General features: G+C 41.1%; 1 protein-coding gene across 1 annotated transcript in view; it reads left to right on the top strand.

Moving 5' to 3' along the window:
* Nucleotides 1-27,908, top strand: part of RORA (RAR related orphan receptor A) — a 435,634-nt gene that overhangs the window by 46,634 nt on the left and 361,092 nt on the right. The window contains exons 3-4 of the mRNA XM_074600027.1: nt 9,447-9,601; nt 10,695-10,939. Of these exons, the coding sequence (XP_074456128.1) occupies nt 10,768-10,939 (172 nt within the window). The 5' untranslated portion in view covers nt 9,447-9,601; nt 10,695-10,767. The remainder of the gene's footprint in view (nt 1-9,446; nt 9,602-10,694; nt 10,940-27,908) is intronic.

The raw sequence follows: 27,908 nt of genomic DNA, 5'->3' as shown, positions 1-27,908 counted from the left end.
TGTGGCTTCTTCTAACTCTCTTCTTGGTAATTCCATAGATGCTGTCAGGGGAACAGAAGTGGTATCATGTGACCAATCAAAAAAGGCAGTTCAGTTTTCCAACAGTGAAATAGTTCTATTGCAAAAATAATATTTTTGGGGGGGGAAAGAGCAAGGTGAAATAAAGTGCAACTGTCTAACTATCTTGGTACCATTGAGTTTCTTGAGTTGAATCAAAGCTTTAAAAATAGGGGGTATGTAAAAGAAAAAAAAAAGTAACAGACCTTATATTTTAATTTAAGCTTTTGTACTTCTCAGAAGGAAGCTTCAATAACTTAAAAATACTGTGGTTTAATAGTCCATTTTAAAATATGGAATATTAAAGACCATATTCCTGGCATTTATGAGGTCTTAGTTCAGCAAAGTGTTTAAGCATGTGTCATGTAAAACATGTGACTAGTTTCACTCTTTGTTAGCTGGATGCTTTCGCAAGCCTCACTTCTCCAAAAACATAATCTTTCGATAGTATAAATATGTGTTGGTTTGTTTTTTGTTTTTTTTTTTCTTTCTGGATGTTGTGCTTGCCCATACAGTCTGAGGTATACATTCTATTCATTGTGCGTAGCCAAAAGGGGCATATAGGTATCACTACCTGATACAGAAAATAGTGAGCAAATGTATGGTTGTCCCATGTTTGTGTATGCAGTCCAGAGGGCACACAATTTTGCTTATAAAAGGGTTGTAGAAGCATATGCAAGCATGGTCATTTAAACAGATATTCCAACTTTCAGTATTAAAAATAATTATGGGCTTTTAAAAAAACATTTCTGGAAACATTTTATGATCGGTTTCAGAACTATCCCCTCCCGTCCCCTTTACTCTTAGGGGGAAGTATTTGGAGAGTTGGACTCTTAAACCTCTCATCCACAAACCAAAGTTCTGCAGAAAAACCTACTGTGGTAATCAGTACATTCATCTAGGGGAAAAAATAGAGCTGAGCTATTTATTTATCTTTAATTATAACTGGTTAAACAAGGAGAATAGACTTACAGTTGCTACTGAACTTAAAAAGACTGTGATTTGTGCCAGCTAAAAATTAATTAGTAAGGAATTTTTAATTCCAGCATCCTAGGCCAAGAATCTATTCCTTGATAAAGATGTCCCCATGGAATAGAGTTATGAGATCAGATTAGAAGGAACATAAACTTCATATCGCATGAAGCTTGTACTTCGAGAACGAATGAAAAGAGCATGCCTAAAATAATTTTTTTGGGGTGTTGGAATATAAGCTCACAGCTGACCAGACGGGGGCCCAGCGTGCCAAATGAAAGAACACAAGATCCCTGAATGTAACTGGAAAATTCTGAGGTGGAAAAGTAGTAAGGGCTTTTTAATCAAAAGTAAGAAATTGCCCTCCTGGATTTGTTTGTGAGCCTGAAATGATGCATTGGCTAATGCAATCCATTTTTGGAAGATCATTATGTGCTGCTTCTTCCCACTTGTCCACTTGAAGTAGAGAGGCATGAAGCCCTTGTGATATAAGCCATATTAATTGTTTCTTGGTTTTTAAATGTCTTTCCTCTAGTTTTGTTAGATTTTGGCATTTTTTGAGGTGTGGATAGAAAGAGGGGAAGACTTAAAATTTCATGATGGAAAAACAATTCTGAACAGTAGATATAAAATATTTAAGATTTTTTTTTGTGAGAAATAAAAATCTTTTGGCTCTCAAAATCTAAACTCACTTGCAAACATTTTCCCTCAGAAAAATTTTGCATCACTAGGGGGGAAAAAAGGTACGAGAATTTAAAACTAGTATTTGTTATGAGTTCAGTTTTATGTTCAGACAATCAAAAACTCTTAAGTAGAGCTGCTGCATTGTTTTTGCATGTTGTATTGATTTATGAAAAGCCACAAACTTTAGTAAGGAACTTCAAAACGAACCACTTCTTGTTCCTTTGAAAATTATTCACTGATCTTGCTGTTCTTAGGATAATTGAACATCACTATAAAGGTCTTGCAAAACTGTAAGTCTCGGTGGATGGGGAGGCACAGCAGTAGTTTTTGTTGGTATATGTACCAGGAAAATGTCAGTGTATTATAAAGATTATAGATAATTCGAAGAATAAAATTGTATTACTGTAAAGCTAGTGCTGTAAATATTAAATTATTTGCTTAATCTATTTAAATTGGAGGCAAATGATTGCCATCATGCTAAGGTGAGAAAAAGCGTACTGTTGCCAGTGCAAATTTGTGCTGATTACTTTGGGTGACTAATGGCAGGCCTGCAGAGATGAAACATGGTGGAAACCACAAAAAGAAACTGGGAAAAGTCCTGTGGACACTTCATTAGTGTGTCCGTAGGGTAACATATTAATGAAGGATGTGGAAAAAATACGTTCTGTTTTATAGAAATTGATTTTCATATTAGTTATTCATCACCTAGGGTTTTACCTGGATAGATTTTTATTTTTAATCATTAGTAGTTTTGCCTGGGTTGCTGTTTTATGTTATGTTCAAATGGTGGTTAAATGTCTACAATAGCAACAAGGATCACTGAGGTGATTTATGAAAGAATCCCATGCATTATGGAAGCTAGTAAGGATAGACAGAAGCAGAAAAATTGCTGTAAGTGACAAGCTCAAATAGAGTACTCTAAGAATCTATGGGGTATGGCCAGTTTTATTTTTGCTTAAAACTTCAAAATAACTGTGTGCATTATCATGAAGACTCCCAGTCACGAGATCCAAACCCTCAACTAAAACAAACTTTGTATAGCAAAGAGCTTCCTATTTTGACTATGTAACCTGTAAGGCAATTATTTTTCTAAATGAGAGAATATAGCGTGTCTGAATACAACTGTGAGAGTATTTTCCATAGCCTGTTTTTGCTTTAAAATAATAGCTTTCTTTTAAGCAGAAGTAAAGCATCATTCAAGAAGAAAAATACCTATCTCAGGTGATACTGCACTTGTAGGCTTGGAAAGCCTCAGAAATAGAGGGCTAGGATCTTGCATTGCTAGGCTTACTTAAGCTGAAATTTGCTATTTTTCTGTGTTCTTTGAATGAGAAGGAAGAAACCTGATGTTCTGATATATAATTTGCATTATTCAAGATGTAAATAAAAACCTGTGGCAAAAGAGTTTAAGGTAGTAGCTATTTGGCTAACAACCCTGTCCAGTTTGTTTAAATAAAAGATGGTTGCAAATAAACAAAATATTAAGAAAAATCACCCTTGAAATAATTTTTCTTTAGACTGAATGCCTATTCTGCATTTTCTCCCTTGACTTAACCACAGAACGTCAATGTGTGTTTCTTCCCTCCAGCATTATCATTGACTTTTAATTGATGAAAGTTTTGAAAATAATTCTGTAACAGGCTCTTTATTTTTTTGTTTGTAGATTAGTTAGATTGTCTTAGTGTTGTGAGAGAAATTGCCTTTTCATTTTTTGGTAATATGGCGATGGGCAGTGCCGTGAGCAGCTGTTGGTCATTGAGATTCATCCTGTGAGGGGATTTCATCCATAGCCATGGAACAGGAAGGATGTTCAGCCAAAATGACATGTGAAAATAGCTTGCCAGGCGTCTGAGCCTTTGTCTTGGGAGAGTTTCTTATGGCCTGACACAGCACTTGTGCTAGAGCCACAGACCTGAGTGTGAAAGCCATTTTTAATGTTACAGTAAGACCTAATTTTTCATGTTGATATATAAATGGCTTTGAGGATGGTTGCGTCTCCTAGTTTAAGACATGCCAAGAGCCTCTCTTGATGCTATTACTGAATAGTCTACTTCACATTCTGTGTGTACTTCTGTAGTTGAAATTGTGTGAGAATCGCAATGTTGATTGTACAAAGGCTACCAAAGAGCTATTGGTAGCTTTACAGTATCCAAAATGGAGTGGCTTATTTTGGATAGAAAAATCCATATTTGGGTCAATTTAATGAACTTTATTTTGTGATTGATTTATTCAATTGAATAAGAAATTGGAAAATATGCAAGACTTTGTTGTTCCTTTTTAAACACGTTCAAAAGTGGGTTTTTTTGTGGTTTGTGGGGTTTTTTTTTAAAGGAAAATATCATTTTACTTTGAAGCATATCTAAACTTCACTTTAAACAAGTTAAAAAATCAAGGTGCAAAATGCATCTTTTAATTTCAGGTCTAATTAAATATTTTGTTTGATTAAAAGGTATTTTTCCATCTTATTTTTCATCACAGGAAAAAAAAAAAAGATGAAAAAAGTTGCAGAGCTTATTTTGGATTTTGGTGCTTTATAGATCCTGAAGATAGCTCTAACAATGACCAAAGTTTTGGGGTTTGTGTTCTATTGTGGAACGTTAAGTTCTGAAAGAGGTAAAGCAGACAGGGAAATATATGTTTTCTGTAATGCTGGCCATGCTAATTGACCTTTGCATGCAGTAGATGGCTTTCCACTTTTCCTGCAAATAAAAATATTTTACTAGATAAAGTGCTTAAATAAATCAAATGAGGCTTCAAATTATGTAAAACCTGACTAATTATTTTAAATTAAATTGCAACTTTCGCTTCTGCCTTTCTGGCATAATTCAGTTTTAATGCGTATCTGAGCTGTAATGTCTCTGCTGTTTATTTGGGCTGTTTGAATAAACTGATGGGTAGTGTAATTTTTTGGTATATGTTCAACGAAGGCAATCTTTGTATTTCTAAGCTAGCTAGAAGGTGAAGTTCTGTGACCTGGAGAAAAGGGAGGGAAATGGGAAGGTGTACAGGCATGCCTCCTTGCTGTTCCGATGGGATACCTGAGAAAACATTCTGAAGTGGTGGTGGGAAGCTTCCTTAGGTGGCTGGGTTGTGAGGGAGTGTGGGGAAAGGCAGATAGTTTCTATCGTAACTTCCCCGCCCTTCTGAAGGTATGATATCAGAAATTGTTGTGAGTTAATGGTGAGGTGAAGTACGCTACTGTTTTGCGTTGTGACTGTTAAAACGAAAGCATGACGGTGGTGTAACAGGTTTGTGTGAATGCTTCGCTATAGTTAAGTGTCAGCGTGGGTATGCTGTTCAGACCTCAGATATGCAGGTATTATTTTTTGTTATCTTTCTTTCTAGATACTTAGGAAAAGTTATTTGCAAAGAATATTACTTGGCCATGTTTTAGATTCCTGCAAATATGCAACTTTGTGTTTTGGTTTAACTATGTTCTCCTGTGCATGCATTAGACGCTTTCTAGAAAGTATCTCATTAACTACATGTTAATGCACAGTAATACAAGGTAAATTATAGCTTTTTTTTTTCAGGATGAGTTGGATCAACAAAATTCTAGTCTGATACGCTTTTGCTTGGTGTCCTTAATGATTTTAAGTGAAAGTTAGCTTTCCAAATGCACTTTAATATTCTAGGATCTTGCCAGTGAGCCAAATAACTTACAATGTTTCTTTTGGGTAAAGTATTTTGAAAGGGGTTACTGATGGAATCCACAGAGAGAATGACAGAGATGTATGATGGCATATGCACAACAATCATCTGGGCAATAGTAACATTTTTTTTCGTAAGGAAGAAACTATGTTTTCTCCTTGCTTTAACCTGCTTTTAACCTGCCACTGCTTCTAGAGAAACACCTTTTTTGCACAGAAAGTATGAGATATCAGTTGGATATAAAAGACGAATTCTATAATAAATGTGGTATTTGAGCGAACAGCTATTGAGGAAAAACACAGTTAAGAAGATACTGAAGCAAGAGTTAATTAGAAAACAACCACCCCCACTTTGGACTTTCAGAAATGATGTCTCATTTACTGGTCTTCAGTAAAAAAGCTTACATTTTCTTGAGATGAAAAATGTATCTCTGCATCAGATTTTTCTCTTCCCTGTTTCCCTTCAGCTCTCCAGAGAATATGGGCAGGCTGAATTGCTCCTCTAATTCAATTAGCTTACCTTTGTGGGAGGAAGAGGTTGTCTGCAAGTGTATGGAATGTGAGAAAGGTGTTCATCTTGCTAAAGGAAAATATTCAGTAAATTTTCTTTAACCATCTGCAAGAAAACAGCAGCAAAGACAGCATGCCGAGAGTATCTCAGCCCAGGTATCTCTGGGCCTTTTGCCTTAATTCATTCACAAGAAGTATTGAATCCTTAGGAACTGGCCTGTGCTATTGCTGCTTACTCTGTATTGGGGGATGCCGATTGTGGACATAGTGCTGTACAGATAAGCACAAAGGATTCATTACTTCATATGTTGTATGCTTCTCCACTTCTTCGGTTTCTTTCAGAAACAGAAAATCCAGTAAGGAACGAATCCAAATGGCAGGAGAGGAAAGTGGAAATAGAGGCTTAGCAAACAATGAAAAGCAGCTCACAGTTTACACTGAGTTTGCAGCAGGAAGAAGGGAGATTCCACTGAATCTGTGCTGTGCTTGCTAGTTAACAAATGCTCCTCAGTCTTTAAAACAAACAAAATTATATCTGTGAGTGTAAATTCCAGATGAACTGCTTGATGAGCTTTCCACTTTGCTTAGAGATAAAGGCTGTGGGAAAGGGTCCACTGAAACTGCATCCAGCTGTGCCTCTAGCACAGTTGTCTTATTCCTCTCCTATTATTTCTTATTTTGTTTTCATCTAGAATAAGACAGAATGCTGTTAAAGTAGTATTTAACTTAATTACTGCCAAATATTCAGCTTCAGTAATTAGTTCATGTTCTATACATGTAGTTTACTAGTCTGCCTGTTTTTGCTGAAGCTTAATGGGGTGCATAACTTTGAGACAGTTGCTTTCAGGTGTGTGTTTCAAGTGGAAGCCGTTTCTTGTCCTGCTGTAAAACTTAATTAACTGAAGTTTTGTAAATCACTAAAAGATATGTCACAGAATATGGTTACAAAGGATAGATGCATATGACTTAAATTCTTCCAAGATTGGTCTGTAAGCATGATTACATCAGAATTGTACTAGCTGACTCCACTGAAGACGTCCTACTTTTTGCATGACTCTGAAATTTGCTCTTCCAAATGTCTTCAGTCTATGATCTTTTGCTTTCTCTTTTCCTGCAAAGACATCAAAACCATGGGCAGGGGAATGTGTCCAATGGAAGCAAATGCACCTTAGGCCTGGCAATTTCTTGTACAGGAGAAGGAGCTGTAACTGCAAGCATTTGGGGGAATACCACAAGGGAACACCTAAGAATGAAATGCCACCAGCACCAAAATATCTCACTGGTTCTTTTTGTGAGGTATTTTCCAAGCTTTGCCTTCATTGCTCTACAGCAATATGTTCTCTACAACTGCTAGACTGGAGATAACAAAGCTTCCTAGGAAGGTTTGACAGTCCCCTTTGACAGGTGCATGGCGTAGCCAGAGCTCACTGTAGCCCGTATCCACAGAAGGCAACGCGGGCTATCATGTACTCCCTGGGGCAGGAATGTACTTTGGCTTTTTTTTTTTAAAATGGGGTATTTCAACAGCTGTGCTGGTTGTGCTTGTGGACGGCCATTATTGACTACCTTAAATTCAAAATATGCTTTCATATTAATGGACCATGAATGCTATGGCAAAATGGTGTTGTACTAATCTATTGTGAACTCTGATTTTTCTTCCCTGTGTGTGTGGGCTGTGTACCGTGTGCCTGTCCCACACGAGAGTGTGCTTTCTGTGCTGTCTGATGGTTGTGTGCTTTACAGCTTTTCTGCCACATACTCCGTCACTGTGGCGGTGCTCCGAAAAAGTATCCATATGATCTTAATATCTTGTCTACTCTGGGATCACACAAGGTTCATGTGATTATTTGTTAATTAAAATTTTAAAAATTATTTATTTTTGTATCTACATGGAATCAACAAAATCTGTTTGGTGATACTTGCCCTTTATTTTTCCCCATTACTGTTACTTATGATAGGTTCTGTTGCAGGTAACATCTGCAGCAACTTCTAAAGCCCTTTTTAATCCAACAAAACATTTCTCCTCAAGTTTCTCAGCATACCTGTCTTCGCTGATAATGCCACCTCACTTGTTTAAACAAGCTTAGTGATCAAAGTTAATGAACCATTTTGGTATGGGTTGGAAGCTAGAAATAAAAGACAGAAGAATGAGGAAGACCTTTTCTGTGCCCAAGAAATGTCTCGGCAGAGCAGCTTCATAGAAAGGCAGCTTGACAAAAGTCATGATGGTTTTCCTCCGTTATATAAAGCTCACCCTATTCTTTTTCTCATGGTGCTTTTAGGGTTTTTGGGCATCCTTTCTTTTTGCAAAAGTGCATTGCAAAAGTCTCATTGCTTGTGTAGATGCTACAAAAACCCTTAGACTGTTGACTCTACAAACGTGCTACAAGTCTGTCCTGCTTTGGCTGGTTCTTCTTGCTAGTGACTTGAGAGAGATGTTGTTAAACACCATAAAATGAATTTTTCTTCTCTATTGATTCAGATGTTCTAGGCACTTGGGTTTATTCCTTTGTTATTCCTCCCCACCCCCAATTTCTTTTGAAAAACAAAGCTCTACTCTATGTTGTCCTGTCGTAGCTTTCAGTGTTTCCCTCTCTTTCAAGAAAGTAAATTGAAAAATTGTTTAGTTTTAGAAAATAGGGGATAAGATAGATTAAGTGACAATTGTGTAGCTAAGGTAGGTGTACTAAATCTCAGCAGCCTTTAACAAATAAAAGAAGAGAAAAAAACACCCCACACTCTCTCTGATAATTTGAAGTATCCGCAATACTAAAAGCAGTCCTGCAAAACACTCACGTGAATAATCCTTACTGTGGCAAGTAGTCTGATTGTTCCCAGCACTGGTGAAAGGCAGTGGTCTGGCAGCTTTGAGGAATGAAGTCCTTTTTTTATTAGCCGGGCAAGTTTCCCAACACACACTGCCTGGTCAGCCTGCTTAAACCCTGATCTGAAGAGGGAGGGATAAGCTTTCTCTCAGGATAACAGGCAGTTCAGTTTCCACAGCTCACATAATTCTTGCTTCTATTTGGAGGCTGCCAATTAGCGAAAAGTAAAGGGAGAGGGTTTGCAGGAAACTGCAGCTCTAATCCACCAAACTTGCATCAGAGAAGGACCACCTCACTGCCCTCTGCAGATTCTGGCCAGAAGACTCTGGGCCTGTCTGTGCCAGCAGGTGTTACAGGGTGATGGCGGGACGCTGCCTACGGCCTCAAGAGAAGGCACTGGGAGCAAACTGTACTCCCATCTCCCTCTTCCATTTTCACTCGCTTGCACTCCCAGTCTGCTGTCTAGGAACAGCTCTATCAGGCTTGAGATGGTTTCACTTGTCACTGGTGAAAAACACTGTAGCCTTTAGTGTCCGTACCCCAGGGCTTCCAGGCCTGCTGTAACTGAGTACTTAATTCTCCAGAACAAGCACTGCCTTACGCAATGAGCAAGGTCTGTGAGTCCAGCTCTGACCCCCTCAAATTTATTTGCACTCTGAAAAAAAAAATGCAGAATCATTCTTAATGCTACTCTATCTCCTGCAGTCTCTGCCAACAGGTAATGAGAACTATCGTGGCTTTTTTCCAGACACGGGTAACTGGAACTTCAGGACCTCCTGAAGATACAACTGATACAAGACTCTACTTTTCCACTAGAAGAACTATCAGCAGTGCAAGATGTAATCCAATTTGTGGACAAGATCCTGGGGCAAATAAGACCCATGGTACATTTCACATCTGTTGGTGAGCAGCCACCATTTGTGACAGAGCAGTGCAACACTGGTGATTAGGCTGCGAAATGTGGATTTGTCTGGGGTTTACCTACGAGTTTCATCAGGTACCAGCACCAGCAGTGTTGAAAGCTTGTAACAGCAGTCCAGGTCGGCAGAAGGTGGCATATCAGCTGCTTGCACATGACCCAGTACCATTTGGAAAAAGCTTGTACTGCTCTTAGTACCAACATCATGGTCTGCTCAGTCCGGCCATGCTTCCAGTCAGAACAGCCAAAGCAGACGGCTTTAGCACCTTCTGTGCAGGAGGCAGTAGGGCTGCGTGTAACATGGCCTCTGTTATACAAGAGGGATGTGTTCTTCAGCACGCTGTTTGTGGCAGCTGTTACTTTATTTTAAAATTGGGTAATGGACAAGGAGCTGGCCGTTCCTGAGACTATGAACTGCACAAGAGTGCTTGCAGAAGTCAGCCCAGATCTGGAGCTTTACACCTTCTGTCCTACGTGAACACATACCTCATTGAAAGAGGGGTATTGTCTGAAATGTTGCCTTCTCCGGCTGAACGGCTGCTAAACGTGTGCATCTTGAGACACTTAATACAGCTGGCATCTTCTGATGCAGCCTCAGCTGAAACAGTCATGGGCGAAAAGACAGCCCAGTTTAGCGGCTCTTCCCACCCGTGCCGGGGCTGGAGATGGGAGCTCCTCCTGGGCCCGGCGACCTTGTTGGACGCGTCGAGCCGTGGGTCCCAGCCCAGACGGAGGTCTTCCCGCCCCCCTGGGAGCCGGCGGCACCTTCTCTTCCCCCGGCCCCGCTCGGGGGCTGCAGGGGCTCCGGCGGCCTTGAGGCGCCTCGCCCGCCGCCCCCGCGGTCGCCCGCCCGTCCCGTCCCGTCCCGTCCCGTCGCCGCGGTGTCCGGCCGGGGCCCGCGCCCCGGGGCCGCGCCGGAGGGCGGCGATGCGGGGTGCGCGGCTGGCGGCGGAGCGCGGGGGGTGCGGGGGCGGGGGGGTGTGCAGCTCTCGCTAGCGCTGCTTGTGGTCACAGCCAGGCAAGCTCACATCCCATCTGGATCACGCTCGCTCTCTCCCTTCTGCTTTCCTACCATAGAGTTGCGCTGGAAACAGAAGATAGAGGGAGTGTAGGAGCTCGCCATCTCCAAGCGATCTACATTGGGAAAAACATGGAGTCCGCTCCGGCAGCCCCCGATCCAGCAGCCAGTGAGCCGGGCAGCAGCGTCTCCGAGGCGGCCGCCGGCGCCAGGGACACCCCGGTGAACCTGGAGCCTGCCCGGAAAAGCGATGCGCCGGCTCCCGTCCGCAGGCAGAGCTACTCCAGCAGCAGCAGCAGCAGAGGTAGGGAGACTTGGGGAAGGGGGAGGGGGCCGGGGGAGTGGGATCGGGGGGTGGGTGGGAATAGGAAGAGGGGGGTAAGAGAGAAGGGGGAAATGCAGCAATTTAATCCCCTGGTTTATCGCTCGTGCTCGTTGAAGCCGCGCACGCAAACAAGCCACGCTTCTCCCCCCTGCAAAACCTTGCAAACTTTTATAGCTTCTTTTAATTGCTGCAGGAGGAGGGACAAATGCAATGAAAATATTGAGCGGTGTTTGGTGCTTTCCTGTCTCTGTCGCTTATTGCCTGTGGTATCCGGATGGGTACTGTGCCCCTGAAATTACATAATTTTATAAATATATAAAGCAACAGCAGGAGTATTGGGATTCAAGGGAACAAACTTTTAAAGCTGCAGTGTCCTTCCTGCCCCCCCTTTCTTCTCCCCCTCGTCTGTCTCCTTTTGACAGTTCTCAACTGGTGTGCTGTGGCTTGTTGTGAATGGGGGATCTGTGATTAAACGGCAGATTTGCGGTTTGCGGGTGACTTATTCACTCTCTTGCGTGCTGTTTTCCCTTAATTCATTTAAGTGTATCTTAAAAATGATTTCCTCGCGGGGCGGATCATCTCGTAGCTGCTGTTGTTTCTTGAAGGTGCACAACTTTGCAGAGGGTCTCTGCTCCCGTGGATTCTCCTTCGCTCCCCCTCCGGCCTCCGAATAAAACGCTGCAAACAAACAAACGAGCCCCCCCCTTTTTCCCGTCGCGAACTGTCAAGCCCTCTCCTGCCTCAGGTTGTGTCTTTTAGTCGTGCGGGTCAGCTCTGAAGGTGCTCGTGGCGGGGGGGGAATGTTGAAGTTTGGCGTCAGGTCGGTGGTGCCCGAGCCGCCCCGGCGGCGGGCGGGCAGCGGGCAGCCGCCGAGGGGAGCGGAGCGGGCAGGGCGCGCTCGCCCCGGCTCCCGCCGCCGGCAGGGTGAGGGGCGCCGGCTTCAAACACCGCCGGAGTTTGCCGAGACGTGCGAGAGAGGGAGGAGGCTGCCGCTTTAATTACTTGTAAATAATTTATGAAGCGTTGCTCCTACAAGGCGGGGAAGGGGGGGTGGGGGGGAGCGCGCTAGAGAGGCTTTGCTTGGTAAAATCACTCGGTGATGGGTAAAAAATTAATTAAATAACGCTCTGTAATAATGCACACGGCTGTTGACAGAAATGACGGGCGGAGAAAAGTGCGTGCCCGGCGGGAGCGGCAGCCCCCTCGGCGGCCGCCGGCGGGGCTGGGGCGGCGATGCCCGGCCGGCGGCGGCGGGGAGACCATCTCTCCTCGGACGGAGGGATTTTTGGTTGTAGGTTGGAATATGGCTGATCATGTGTTGGCTTGTGTTTTACAGTATTTTTCCCCTTTTGGCCACACCCCCCCCTTCCCAGGCAGCTTCCCACTCAGGGAATCCGCGTACAGTAAAAGCCATCGAGATGACACACGCCGAAACATTTAATTAGAGGCGATTTGCGAGCAGGGAGCGCGCAGTTAGGCGGATGCCGAGGCGAGGAGGAGCGGGCTTGGCCGGAGGAGGCCGGGTGGCCGCGGGCGTGTGTGCAGGGAGCTTTTGGCTGCGCGGGGTATATTTAGAGCTTGCGAGAGTGGATTTGGAATGCAAGCGCCTTATGTAACGAGGTTAATCAGAAACACTGGAGAAAATTTCCTTAATTTGTCGGGGAGTTCTCTGGATGTTTGCGGAGCGGCCGTAGTTCGCGGGTGTTACACAACGCCCCCGACCCCCCGCCCCGGGCTCTCCCGGCCGAGGGCTCCGGCGGCGCGGGCAGATGGCGCTGGGCCGGCGGGCGTGGGGAGGGGGCAACTTTGGGGTCCTATAAATTACGTAACGCTCGGCTGTCGGTTCTCTACGGATGCGAAAAGGGAAAGGGAGGGCGGGGAGGGGGGCTGGGAATTCGCGGTCCCGAATTTGTTTAGGCTTTGGTACTGCTAACCTGCTGACCCACATGTCCCTCCTCCCCCGGGATTAGACAGGGGAGGGGAGGGGGCCGGGGACAAGGCAGGCACAGGGCGACAGTCGCCCGGGCTCGCACTCGCCGCACGCAGGCGGGCACCGGGTTATGTAACAGCCCGAGCGACAACGCGAAGGTCAGTGATGGAGGAGGCATCCCCCTGCCACACAATAGCGACAGCTCTCCCCGGCCGCCGCTCCGCAGGCTTCCAAGGGAAATAAAGCTTAGGGCAGGAGCTGGCGTGTGGGTCGGAAGGGCTTCGGAAGGGAGAAGGAGGAGGAGGAGAGTGGCAGGGATTTGGGGGAAAAAAAATGATGTTTGGGTTTTTTCGGATGATGTAATGGAGTTGGCAGAAAATACAAGTCTACTCCTAGAGTGCAAACAGTAAGAGAATTGGAGCTGGCATTATGTACTAATGTTGCATAAATTAGCGTATTGGAAGTAAACTGACCTACACGCTACATACCAGCTGATTATGCCTTTCTAATAGTTAAAACCTGAAGATACAGAATTGTGCAGGAAAACACGACAACATTAACGTTTTGGCCTCCTTGAAACCAGGACTTGATGGATTAGGTGTTAGGTGTCCCTATAGACTTGTACCTTTTCTTTTTAAAGCTATTGAAATAGAATGTGATTTCTTGCCCTTTTTAAATTTTTTTTTTATTTAATATACGGTCCTTTATTTCTTGTGGCAACAGCATGACCTTGATGTGTGACCAGTATAGGTGAAATTATTTTTAGAACAGCTACCTTATAAGCTTATATGTTCAGCTGTGCATCGAGTTCAAGAATTTACCTGTTTGGGTTGTGATTCTTCAATGTGCTGTAAACTGGCAGAGCTGGACTCATCAAATCTGTATGGAGGAGTGATACAGATATATACTTAGATATATGTACACAGGCACACCTTACTAAATATAAAAATCCTTATTGTTTGACTTAGCAAACCTTTTAAAACACTAGAAATACTAGTTTCGTATCCTTTATTTTCATAGCTGCACCTGCTGCAAGGCTGTTTTGATACATCAGAGTTTATAATAACCAGTTTACATAGGGAATGAAGAAAACAAAATTGACGAAAGGGCTGTTGATGAAGTGGGCAAAGTTTGCTGTGGAATAAATTCTCAAGTGAAGCTTTAGCTATTATAATGCTAGCATTTCAAAATACCCTGGTCCTTGATACACATACATGTTTGGAGTGCCAGATCCTTACATAACTTGATTTTCATTTTGCTAAGGTTATGCTGTTTGTGTTGCTGTGTAGAACGCTTAAGTGAAAACATAAATTTAGGAGTTATCAAAAGCACCTTTCAAATGGAGGATTTATTTAGTATATGGGAGCATACATGCCTCCCTGTAGGTTTCAGAAAATTACCTGCATTCTGATATCAAAACTGATTGTTAGAAAATTGACACCATACATGGAAAAAGCAGGAGATGGAGAAAAAGCCTGATTTTCCCCCAAAAGGATATTTTTACTGCTGGCACTAACTGTTAAGATTTTCCTAAGAGAGTCCCTGTCCAGCAGGTTGAATTTCAGTCCGTGTGTGTTCTGCAACAAGGGTTTGTGGTGTGCCATGGTTCGTAGAAGGAATGCTTCACTCACCAGCTCTGGCCCTGAACTGAGACTGTTAAGTGCCATTCATTTCACTTTGCAGGCTTTGACATCCATGGAGTTCTCCCCATGCTGCAGTCTAAGGCTTAATGTTCTACTAGTCCGCTTAGAAGTACTCATAATTGAATAAACTATATTTTAATAGAGAACTATTGTCTCATTAAAAATGAAAAGTATATAAAAAGCTTTTTAATCTGATAAAAAATGCTGTGTTTTTTTGGAACCGAGCTCTTGGTCTCAGTGGTAAGTCAATCAAGAGAGAATGTCTTGCTGAAAAAAATTGAAAGGCAGCTCTTACATCATTAGAAGATGCTGTATATGTAAATATTTTTATGATGCTTTGTATTTAATAATAGAAAGCTGTAGCTATGTAGGTACTTGTTCATTCTTTCTTTCTGTTGAGGTACTGAGAGTATTTGCTATTTTCCAGAAGACTTTGGTATTTATTATCGTGTCATCTATTCAGCCTGATCCTTTCTCTACTGATAGTTTGGTGGGGCTTGCTTTTTGTGTTTTGTTTTAATTTGGGTGATGCTCCGCATGTAGAGATGTGACATCATTAACAGTGACATCAGTAGATTTGTGGTGTTCCTTTCTTTAAAAAAATCCTTTATTGCTAGATTTTCTCCATTTCTGGATTTAGACTATTCCATGGAGTGTAGTCACGGTACAAAATTTTGTATTTTGTTTTCAGGAGGACTCTTTGAATTTTATAAATTTGGATGTTTTCTGTAGAGTCTATGGGTTGCCGTTGTCATCATTGAGGGCTATTCTGCATGCACCACTGATTTAGTCCTATTTTGGTAAATGATATGTGCTATGAATCCTTTAAAGGACAACATTGTTTTAAATGTTTGTAGCATAGGAGCAATAATAGCAGCAGTATGTTGTTCTCTTAGGAACAATGCCGTTCTCTTATTTCAATAAACCGTAACCTATTCTCTTATTTTATTTGCTTGAGAAACATCTCAGGAGCTCATAAACCAGTATGTAAATACTGTTATCATTCAACCAAATGCTGTAATTTTACTAAATAAAGAATGTGTTTTGTAATGGAGATTAACAGGCTGTGTGACAATTTCGGTTTTGGGTATAGCACTGCATTTGAATGGAAAGGGCAATTTCAGATTTGGGAAATTGTCTGATTTTTTTTTTCTAATTTTAGTTTTGTTTTCTTTTCTTCTAGTATTTGTTTTCTAAGCTACAAAAATTTGTGCGGGGGAAAATCTGGAAGGACTCAATTGATCTCAGTGGATTTAATCTGAGAGCTATCCCAGTGAAAAAGAGAAGGGGAGAAAACCCAACCCAGTTTTAAATTACTGTGGTATCTATATTACTTTTGAAGTTAATTCATGAACAGATGATCCATTCTTAGCTGAAATATTTGTAAGAGCGTGTTTTCAGTGACACAGTTGTAGGAACGGGTGTAAATAAATAAAAATATTAAAATTGTGGGATTATCTAAATGCCCTGGCAAGTCTGGCTGCTGTGTAGCTTAAGGATTGTTCACAGACTCCGTGCTTCCTTGCTTCTAAACGCGAAGCAAAGGGGCTGTCGTCGGAGGCAGCGGTAGCTGGTGTCGTGTGGTTGTGTAAGGCAGGGGAAGGGAAAGGGGAATGCTGGGCACAGATAGTTTACGGGGACCTGTCAGAACAGAACAATACGCTCAGCTTAGGGCCTTCCATTTCTGTACTGCGAGGCAATTGTGACCTTCTCAGCTGTCTGTCCATCCTAGACCTTTTAGCTACAGGCACCTGCACCATCAAAGACTTCCTGTCATCTCAGTTCCTTGGGACAGGATGTTGTGGGGGGGATCAGTAGCTGCTTCTCAAATGGAGCTGAGTTTTTTTTTCTTCTCTGTCACCTGAGCTCACCAGGGAGATTCTGTAGTTTTCTGAATTTCTGTAGCTTTGGTAGAAGAGGAAGTTGCTACGGGTAAGGTGTTGGAGAAACTTTTGGATGTGTGGAAGCTTCCATGCGTCATATGCAGATTTCCGCTGTCTTATTTTTCTCTTCCTCTCATTCTTTTTTCAGTTATCTTATGTTTCACCTATTGCTGAGGCACTCTTTGTAGCCTGGATAATCGCTTCTGGAAACGTATTTTACAGAGCTGTTAGTTTTAAGATTATATGTACCCACGGCTGGCAGACAGACAATCCATGCCTCCCCACCTGTGCAGATTCTTACAGATACATAGAGGAGGGCCCTGCAGAGCGGAGTCTAAATCCTCTAACGTCACTAGATCCATGTTACACAATTTGTGTCACAAACAGATCGAACTTCATTTTAAGAGTTGTTAGCTTTTTTGGCCCCAGTGCTCTAATAGGAGGCTCTTCTACAGCTTTGCTGTTCTGATGATTAGAAAGCCTCTTCTCACTTCTAACTGTGTCCACAATCAGTTTGTTTGCTTGCTTGCCTCTTTAAATGCTGGTTATAAAATCTCCTTGGACTGAAAATGAAGAAGAGGCTGGTATTGTATTTTGTGATAACTGAACTAACGTACTGAGCCCTGTTCTCTGACTCACGGTTTAGCACTTCACCATATCTGTTGTAGATGGTCTGTGCTGATAGAAGCAGGAGAATAGCTTGGGCTGTGTGTCACGAGGAGTTAATTGTCTAATTTCTTGAATGTAAAGGTTCTTCATATTCTTATCTGAAGTCTCATCTAGGTATGCTTCATTCTCGGCAACAACTGAGCTCTTCAGAGACTAAATGTATTAGGGCGTGTACTTTTATGAAGAAATCATGGGGCTTATTCTACAGCAGTTTAATCTTACAGTCTAGCCTCATTGCACCGTTCATTTGGAAGGATCCCCAGGTGTTTTAAACACTATCGGGAACCATTTTGCTTATTACTGAAATCCAGCCACTTCTTGTGTGGAATCTGACAGCTGTTTAATGGTGCTCAGCCGTGCTAAGCAGATCAGAACAGAAAGTGAAGAATACCATACCTGATTGAAACACTCAGAGGGATTTTAGGTACAGATAATATAATTATCTGCATTGGAATTGGGTCGAACAGCTCTATTCCTGTAGAAAATTACTAGATATTTTCAGTGGCAGTGTACGGTCAAGAAATTGGTTTGAAATATCTTCCTGAAAATGATACCCCCAGCAGTGAGATAATCAAAGATCCTGCTGCTTACCCTGTTGTGATCACCAGTTGTGGTATGATCTATGTTCTCTTCAGGTATTTCTAGATGTATTAATTGTTTGGTCCCATGCTGGTACGTGAAATCTTACAAACCGGGGGGGAGGGGGACAACTGGGATGTTGCAGGTCTTGCTTTGTAAAGCAGATTCCTGTACAGTTGGCTTTTTAAAATAGTGAGTTGCACTGCTGTATGTGAAATGTGCTTACATTAACAGAGGTTTTAAAAATGGTTGTAGGGGATCTGTTAACACTAAGCCAGTAGAGAATGGGGGAGGTGGGTGTCACAGTGTTTTCCTTTGAGGATATTGGGGAGTATGGGGAAAAATATATAGCTCTTTCCCAGTCGTCTTCAATTTCACTTCCCATGTAATCTAGCAAAACAGAATATAAACAGAAGATCTGTAAAGGAACAGAAGTTAAAATTCATGATCAAGTGAATGTACATAAAATGTTCTGGTAATCATGACCAACTGTAGAGTCTTTCATTTGTAATTTAATCTAATAATTTCCATGCACTTCTAAAGGAACACGCTATGAAGCTGGCAACTTCTGAGAAATTGCTGTGCTGTTACAAACAGCATTTGAGCTGGCATTATAACAGCATGATAGATAGCGAGATGGAGAACAAAGTTAGCAGTTGAAACTGAGCTGGGAGAAATTGCTAGCAGAATGTGAGAAAGCAGAGTTGGATTACGATAACCTCCCTTGTAGAATCAAATTAAACCTTTTTAAAGGTTTTATTGATTTTTTTAGTTTGTAGTTGTACTATGTATTTACCTCACATGGGTACATGAGATTAATGAGGCAGGTGTAGTGATCACGGAGTGAAAAACTGTGGTGCTGCTATTCTTTTTAAATGTTTCATTTTGTACAGACTGTGGGATATTTACAGCATTAATTGACAATATGTCTATGTGCTTTAGTTCTGCAAATGTTCAAATGCATTGAAAGTGTTTAATATACAGCAGCGATGGAAATGAAAACTCCTCAACTCCCAGAAGGGGGTTGAACAGAAAGCGCCCCCCCCCTTTTTATTATTACTCACATAAAAATCCTTAAAAAGGGCATGCTTGTCCAAAGAGCTGGTTTGTTTGAAGAATGGTGAATATATGGCCAAGAAGGCTGCAGCTGGCTTCGAAAACATGGCTGAAAGAATACAAAATGAAAAAAACCATCAAAAAACAGAGGTAGACCATTTGGCATGAAGTGCTATCAAGTATGCATCCAATAGCATTGCCAACTTCTCACATATGAGGGGAATTTTCTTCCATAGCTATGTAGAAGTGTATGCCATACACTTCTGAAATACATATATATGCAAAACTGTAGACACCATGGAGAAGACTTAATTTATGTATTAGTAGAGCTTGACTTGACTGTTTTGGCACTGAAGCAAGCTCTGTTAGATACAGTCAAGGATAAAACCAAGGCCAAGGCTTGTGAAATACAGATTATCGGTTTTATTTTCTTCCTGTCATGCAAGTGTGAGAATACTTTAAAGCAGGATTTCCCCTCATAGTTTCTCTTCAAAAGCAGAGGTGGGGGAAAAAATGCCTTTTTTATGAACTGGTAGATGACTTTGCCAAAGTTTTTACCAAATGTAAATGAGTTAGAGGGCTGTGCTGCGTTACATCTGTTAACTAGGGGCAGAAAGGTAAGGTTTAAACTATTTTGTTGAAAGAAGTCTTGAAATTTGATAAGACAGACTAAAATACAGCTTTTGTTAATACTTGAAGTCAAAAACTGTCAGCATAAAGCATCTTCTAAATCCTGTGTATATTAAAAAATAAAATAAAATGAAACCAATCTCAAAGGAAACTAGGGCATACCAAAAACCTATTCTCTATCTGCGTCATACTTCATTTGTATAATCTTCAAGAGAAGTTTTGTTAGTCATTTGTTTTGTAGAAGTTAGGAAGGGTCCTTTACTGCCTGGGTTGTTACAGACAGGCTTTAAAAAAATTCTAATGAAACATACTCTGAACAATTAACATCTGAAGTTGAGTCATAGTGTTTCTGAGATAATACATGTAAAAGTAAGTCTGTTAGCAAAAGCACAGAAGCGACTCTTTACAGGGTTGATGCTTGGAAGAATAATGGATGAAGAGATGTGTAGTGGCATTGTACTTTCAGTCTCTAAGCATTTTTGCCCATCTGTCAATGGCCAGCCAGTCTTTACACTTTGAGAGTCTTCGAAAAAACCAAAGCGGTAGGTCATTTCTGCAGATTTCATTACCATTCAACACTCTTGACCTTTGTAAAAGTATATTATTTTCTGCTAAAATCAGGTGTATTTTTAAAAACTGAAGTAATCTGATTTTCATGACCATGGATGTGCAAGAGATCAGATTAAGGTCAGTCATACATTAGCAGCATGAAAGCTACCCTTGGTTATTAGAAGAGTTCTGCTCTACTGGTAGAAGACTTGATCCTGTGACGGTTTATATGTGTGTTTAATACTAAGCATCGTGGATGATTCTGTTGATGTCAGTGATACTACTCTGCTGCACAGAGCTATGGGTGTATGTGTAGTAAAGATCAAGGGAGGACTGCTAGTAATCAAGAACTCCACTGTGAAATTGTTTAAGAAAAATGCAAAATTCTAATACCGATGAAAATTACTTTGGGGAAAAAAGGTAACTGTTGTTTTCAGGGTAGGTAGGGCTGGGTGAGGAGTTGTAATTACTTTGGCAGATATATTGTTACCCTGCTATAATTTTGCTTGCGGGACCATGCTGCAGCTCCATTGCTGGAGAAGAATTTATATCCTTACTTCAAACAGCTGTGAGGAGATGAGGAAGAATTTCCTCGTATACGGAACCCAAGTTGCGCTTGTCTGTCACTGTATATGAAATGTGTTTGCTAGAGATCACTAGAAACTTTATTTCATAATTGCTGAAATCCTAGCTCTATGCTTATAAAAATCCAAAAGTCTTTTCTGTTTCCTAATGGAGAAAAGAAGGGAGGGAGAGGGTAACGAATTGTAGGGCTTACCTGCAGAAAATCTAGAAAGCTGACTGTTGAAGTGAGCTGGCTTATTGGTATTTATCTCTTTAGATTTTGGCTATTTGTCAAAGCCTGTTTTGGCTGCTTCTTACAGGATTTAACCATAACTGAATTCTTTTCCCTTTTTTTGTTTTCTGGGTAAATTACACTATATCACTTCACCTCTTTCTAGAGATTCCTGTCTCTAGTCTGTGAGAAGTTGCAGTTGTTAATTTTTTTGACCATAATACCCCACTGAAATTACCATGCCAAGTCAGCAGTGTCCCAGAGATGCTCTAGTGTGACTCGGAGTGTAATATTTAAGGCTATGCAAAAGAACAAGGGAAGATTTTTTTTTTTTTTTTTAAAAGGGAAAAAAAAGCCTTCCAAAATTTTAGCTAGTCATTAACTTTCCACAGCAGTGCTTGCGTCTCTTAGAAAGAGGCTCAAGGAGTTCTGTCACTAAAATCTCCGGTTTCAGTTCTCCAAAGAACGCTCCCTCATACAACATTCACCTTAGAGGGAACGAGGACAAAGGATTCTGGAGGAAGCCAGGACCAGCAGAGCAGCTAGGCTTTCGGAGAGCCAGGAGCTTCCATTTAGCAGGCCGTATTTAGTCATCCTAGTGTTGGGCTTCTCTGCTCTAGCCGTGTGCTGAAATGGCTGACTGGCGTTCCCAAGTCCACCTTCCTGTTGTTTTCAGCCCAGTTTAGAGACTGTAGAAATGGCTTGTCACAGATCTTGGCAATTGGCAAGTCTCCTCTGAATTTCTTCCACGTACCCTTTCTTTTCTTTTCCACAGCAGAGGTTCAAAGCAAAATGTCTTTAGGGATTTGAGAGCAAATGATCACAAGTGGCTAGGTAGGGACTCGTGCCAATATACTGAAAATATTTTGTTGCATTGCTTTTCTCTGCACACAGCAGAATGCACACTGGAAGCAAACTCAGCTCTGGAAAGGCAGCAATAGAAAATGTAAAAACAAACCCAGAAAGGAAGTAAATGAAGCCAAAGGGGGAGCAGGGTAGTTTTGGGTAATGAACAGTGAAAGAAAGACGTGGCACTTAAGGAAGAAGTGTAGTGAAAAGGCACAAAGGAAAGATGACTGATTTGGAGAATGGCCTGAAAAAAAATATAAAAAAACATTTAGAAAAGGACCGGAGTAGTGAGGGAAGCTACGGTGTCTATTGAGGGGAGGGGAATTTACTGCCTTATTGCCTCTGGACAATTCATACATTAATATTCTGTGATCTTGTCTTTACTATGGAATGTAATAAAATGTATTTTAGAGCATGGTGGGGTCTCAAACAGTTGCCTCTCACAGATTTGCTTCAGCACCCTATTGTTTCCAATGAGCTCTGACTAAATGCTTTCGCCATAGATGTTGTGCTAATGTGTTATATGAATTATTTGTCTTATCTCAGTGCTGTGAAATTAGAAGCCCTTTCCCACAGTGTGTTAAGCAGATTAAAATGAAAGCCTGTTTTTATGGTTCAGGAACAGTGCAAATATTTTAAAAAAATTAAAAAAAAAAAGGAAAGAAAAAAAAGTTGTGATCTAACAGTGGGGTGCTGTGAGGAGGCTTTATGAAGCAAATGCATTTTGTAACCTAAATGGTGAGATAAGTTCCAAGCTTCCCTTGAAAAGGTTTATATTGTTTTACCTGGTGCCTTAAATCGAGGGGAAGAGTTTGGGATTGGTAGTTCCTACTAAGGTATCTTTTGTTGTTGTTTTCTTTTGAAATTAATTTCCTAGGCAGCTGTACAGTTCCTTCTTCAAAACCTTGTGAGTGACTAAAGGGCTATGTTTACTTTCTGGTAGGTGGTCCTGGGACAGATTTTGGGCTGTTCTGAAAAGCACTAACCATCATATTAGAGGCTACTCCAGCTCTTCTTTGTTTGTAAGAGAAATTGCTTTAAAAAGTAGTCAAGTGATGGCTTTGCAGAGGTATGCGTGAAATTCAGGATTCACGTTACTCTGTCTCTTGAATTCCTGTCTTGTGTATTAGTCCCTCCTCCCTTATAGGTAGAATATATTTTAGTTACAGCAGTATTTTATTTCTAACGACTTACTCTAATCTTATTGTCATAATGTTCCAAGACACTTTATATGATAACTACTCTTCTACCTGTGTGGTATTTGTCACATAAGTCTGAAGTTATCATGAAATTGTTGCAGACACGACATGTGCTTAAGATAAAAAGAGTATCTTACCTGTGTTTGAGCAATAGCTTCATTAAGACATCACGTATTGTAAAATGTATTTGGGAGGGGACAGAGTAATGGTATGATGTCAGAGTGAGCATTCCACTTTTTCTGGACTCGGTTCCGATTTCTGGACATTTCTTACTAATTTCTATTATTTCCCTACATGGAAATAAGAAACAAGATTGTATATTGCTGCATCAGTAATGCTGCCCCTTGGGGCCTCTTCAGATCGTGATCAGGGTTGAGAAGTCATGGAATGCTTATGGACTACACTGTATGGAGATTTAGGCTGAGATGCGTTGAGTTTCAAATCACGAGGACAGAAAAAGGCAGGAGCTGCAAGAGAGTTGACGTGTTATTTCCCTGTCTGTGGAGTAAGTGAGGTAAGTGAGCAGCACCAGGCCGTTGCAGTGCCATAGAAGGTACTTCATGGTTTGACTGTTGAGGCATTTACATCCTACAGAAGGAAGGGGTAGGCAGAAGAGTGGCATTTTTCCCTCTGTCAGTGTTGGAGGAGGAGACGGCAGCTGTTCCTAAACTGTTTTCCTACTTGTTCTCCAGCATCTGCTCTAGGTGTCCTTTTGTGAGACAAGCTCTCTTTTGAGACCCGTGTGTTTTGTTGGTGCAGGAAATGAAAAATCCACCCTCTATCACTGATACTGCAGTCTAAACCACTGGTGTGGAGGCAGCTATGCCAGCAGAAGGGAGCATTTATCAGTTTATTGTGTGTTTGGGGGAAGAGTGTGGCAATGCCAGCATAATTTCTTTTTCTTAGAAATGGTCCTCTGTCAAGCTATAGATTCTCATGCCGGAGATAGTGGGGACTGGTGAGGAGGGCAATGTTTTTTGTCATGGTTGTGTTAGCAGAGGCTCTGCTGTATAGACAGTGCTTCACAATCTTCAGGAGATTGTAGGGATCTCTCTCTGGTTAGCCCTTACCAAGCAGCAATTATACCGCTACTGGTCAGTGGAATTACATGGTTTAGTTTATATGATGGACTTCAGATCCCCCTGCAATCTGTACGCTACGGTTCTGTGGTGTTCTACAAAAAGATTTTACAGTATGTTATGTGTTAAAACTTCATAGGAAATAGATAAACGGTGGTGGTGGGAAGCAGTATTCTTTCTTCTGGTATAAATTCTTTCCTGTTGTGAGCATTTCTTTCAGCACGTCTTGACCAGACCAGCACAGAGAAATTTGTTTTTAGTCTGTCTCATGTAGTGTCTGACTATTGCAACCACATTTAAGTGTAAATGTAAGCAGTTGAAGTTTTTGTGTAATGCTGACATTTCTATGTGATATTTCTCCAGAAAAGTAAATATTTCTACATTACTGTTTTCAATGTAATGTTTTTTCTGTAAACACTTTGCTTTTGGTTTGCATTTCTTTTTCATATTTTTCCAATGTGTCTTGTTTTAAGCAGAGCGGCCCGTAACTGCTGGACATTACTGAGGAAAAAAAGCTATAGACGTAAACCAAGACCATAATAGGGAATAATTAAGCTATTTTAAAATTAAGGCATTTGAAATTTTTAATACCCTTAAATAAGGTAATTTAAATTTAAAACATACTTTAGATTTAAATCATATCATGAAGCTGTTCTGCATTACTTTCACCAGCCTTTATAAGGACTAAGCAGAGTAAGTCTTTTAGAGGTTACACTTTTATTTGCAATTTGTCTTCTAATGTGTAGTTAACAGTAATACAGCAATCATTCGGTTTTGCAGAACAAGGTAGGCTTCTAGCACTGTGGAGAGGCTTCTAATACAGCATAAAACCACGTTATTCAAGGTGTGGCCATAATAAGTAGCCTCTTCACATTTTCTTTAAGGACAATTTGGAAGAAAAATAAATTCCTTTCAATGGCACAGATGCGGTTATAAGTTTCTTTTCTATAGCTGGTGAAATCTGCTCATGAATATTCCAAATGGGAAGGTGTTTGTTCCTTCAAATTTGTTTAAAACTTCACATGGTGAAACTGGAAGGATGTAGTGCAGATCTGATGTGCTTTCTGGAATATCACATTTGTTTGTCTGGATACAGGTGTCCACAGAGTTACTGTGGTCAAGAGTGGGACAGGGCTCTGAAACATTTGGACTGTATACTTTTTACACTGCAAGAAGTTAATTCAGTTAAGAGTTCTTACTGTGGCCGTTGAGTTATCAAGGGGGAAAAGGCTTGCAGGATAGCACAAGAGCAACAAACGCAGACTCTGTTTGAATTCCTTGGTAGCAGTGTTTCATGTGGTTTAGTCTACCTGATCAAATCTGTACTCAGAAATTGAAAGGGCTGATTTGGCTTTAAAACTCCTTCTCTAGAGCTACCTCCTCCTTTGGACACAGGGGAAAAAACACCTATTTCTCTTCCACACCCCCCTCGCCAAGTTCAGTTGTCGTGTGAGGTGACCACAGTCGCTGTGTGACTGTGCCTGATATTTTATAGCCAGGAGCAGATATTAGCAGGAGTGAGTATCTCACAGCTTGGCAGCACTAGGGGACGAAAGGGCATTGGGAGAGCTCTGGTTTGATGGCCACATCAAATGCTGCTGCAGGCCCTGAGCTTCAAATGCAAGTGTTCGCTCAACGTAAGCTGATACCGACCATCAAAGACTGTTTAATGTGGAGTTTCAGATACAGGATGTGAAAAGAATGGAAATACAGTCCGTTATGTAACTTCAGGTTGCTAATATGTGGTTGTGTTACAGAGAAGGATTAAGGGCAAGTTTTATCTTTCAGGAACTGGAGATATCCAAAATATTGTTAGTCATCCTTTCAGCTTTTTATCAATGGTATGCTGCTGAGGCAAGTAATTGTTCAAATTGGCAAGGAAGGCTGATTGGTAGTTAAAGTCCGAAGCTGTTTTAAAGTGAACTTTCCAGCAAAGAGATGATAGGTCACTGCCATTGGTTTTAGCCAGAGAAACAAGCCTGCTGAGACCTGCTTTTTGGTTCCTGTGTTCAGGGAGCACTGGAGAAACCTCTGTTTGGCAGACTTCAGAGTAAAAAGGGGTCTGACTGCAACCAGTCAAAGTACTTTGACAAAAGAAGTAACTAGTAAAATTCAGAAATGTGCTAGCATAGGGAAGAGTGAACCAAAGAAAAAATGATTGGCCCCTTATGGATCTTCTCTTGTATTGGGAAAATCTGGCGATATGCTGTTATCAGTACATTTGGAATGGCATATTCTGGATGCGACATCTGTACACATTTGGTGAGAAGGGAGAAAGTATCCTCTAACAAAAGAAGAGGGGCATATTTCCTTGCAGCAATTGGCACAGGTGGATTCTCTGTCAGAGACCTAATGCTGAAGTTCTTCTGGGAGAACCAAGCTGAAAATATTCCCTCAAGAGTATAAGAGAACTGGTAAAAATATCAAAACAAAACTGTACATGTTTCTGCTGCATCTTTCCTGGTTCTGAACTGAGCTCAGATAGACAAATTCGGAACAGCGATAGTGCCAGCTCTCTGCCTTGAGAGGACAGGTTTGTGTACCCTTCAGAAGCTGGAGAAGAGGTGGAATCCGACCATCAGTAGGCCGTTGGGCTTCCCTCATATCAAAACCCAAAGCAGCAATTAACATAATTGAATATTGCACTGTGCATGGTGCACCACATATTTCAAACAGAGATCAAATTCAGCAGTAGGTTTGAATTAGAGCTTTTCTTCCAGAAACCAGCCCAAATAACAACAACAAAAAAATGATCTTATTATGAAGACCTCGCATTGAGGCATTGCTCAAATCCTGTTAATGTAGTGACTCTCTGTTAATTCCCATCACTCTTATGTCAATTGATTTTTCAGCTACTTGATTCATCATGATTTTGTCAGTTATATTGAAGACCTTTTTTATATTCAGCTATTAAAAATAGTTTAGGTTTTTGTTGAGTCTCTAATTTTTGCATCTTCCCTGAGATCACTAATGTCCTGAATTAAAATTCCCATTTTAGGGGTAGAAATATCTTTTGAAATTCTATTTCCTTACCTCCTCAATATATACACATTGACCTTTTGAAGTAGATTGTACTCCATCCCAAGAGACTAGGGAAGCTTCTGCTCTTCTTTCTGTTTGAATCTCGCTAATGCAAGTGTTACCAAGATATTGTGTGTTAAATCTGCAGTGAAACAACATTGATTTCTTTCATTCTTTTCTGTATGCTGGAAAGAAGCAGAAGAGGTTTTGCTCTTAGCATTTATCACACCCAAGTGGGCACGGGAGCAACTTTTCTAACTCAAGAATTATTTCTAAAAATACTCTTATATTTATTTAAACTAGCAGCTTGTTTAAGCTTTCATTTCCGAGCTAAACAGGTTTCTAAAGAGCTCTCTTTCCAACACGAAGACAGTGGGAGCTGCTGGATATTAAAATTTAAGTGAAATATTTCTATTCCTACAGAAAAGGTGCATCTTCAGAAAAAAATGAACGTCTGCTTAATTGATACTGGCACATGTTCTGTGTCTGCTTTCAGTGAACACTTGTGAAAATTCATCTCCCTTTATGGGTCTGTGTGGTTTTGAAACTCTGACCCCTTTGAATATAAGCTTTTATTTACAAATGGGATCAGTAAAGTTTTCTAAATTTGAGATTGAGTGCCAGTTAGGAAGATGGAGGTGGCAAGCTAGAATTATGATGTAATTAACCAGCCAGTGGAACATCCTGAATGTGAAAGTTTCATTCAAAGCATTTAACAAGAAGCTTTATCAAGCAATTCTAAAATAGCAAAGGAAGGGTTTAGATAACAGTGAACGCAGGGGATGTGGTGTACCATTAGCAGAGATCATCTCCCAGGCTGTTTTTTTTTTTTAATTGACAAAATTATAACAAACGATGAACTGCTGGGATCAACATGTTGTAATGACCAATTAATGGAAACGAGGAGATGATTTTGTTTCAGAAAATTGATGTGGTGAACAACCGGAGCAGACGCAGGTATGCTCATAAATTGCTAAATTGATGCATTGAAGTACTGCTTCTGAAAGATAAACAGCTGGGAAAGAGTTTGAGGAAGTGTTGATTTTTGTCTTAGTAAGATAAGTA

Source organism: Larus michahellis, chromosome 9 (genome assembly GCF_964199755.1).
Source record: "Larus michahellis chromosome 9, bLarMic1.1, whole genome shotgun sequence".
Lineage (NCBI taxonomy): Eukaryota > Metazoa > Chordata > Aves > Charadriiformes > Laridae > Larus > Larus michahellis.
Note: the sequence above shows the minus strand (reverse complement) of the source record. Positions and strands in the feature narration are given on the sequence as shown.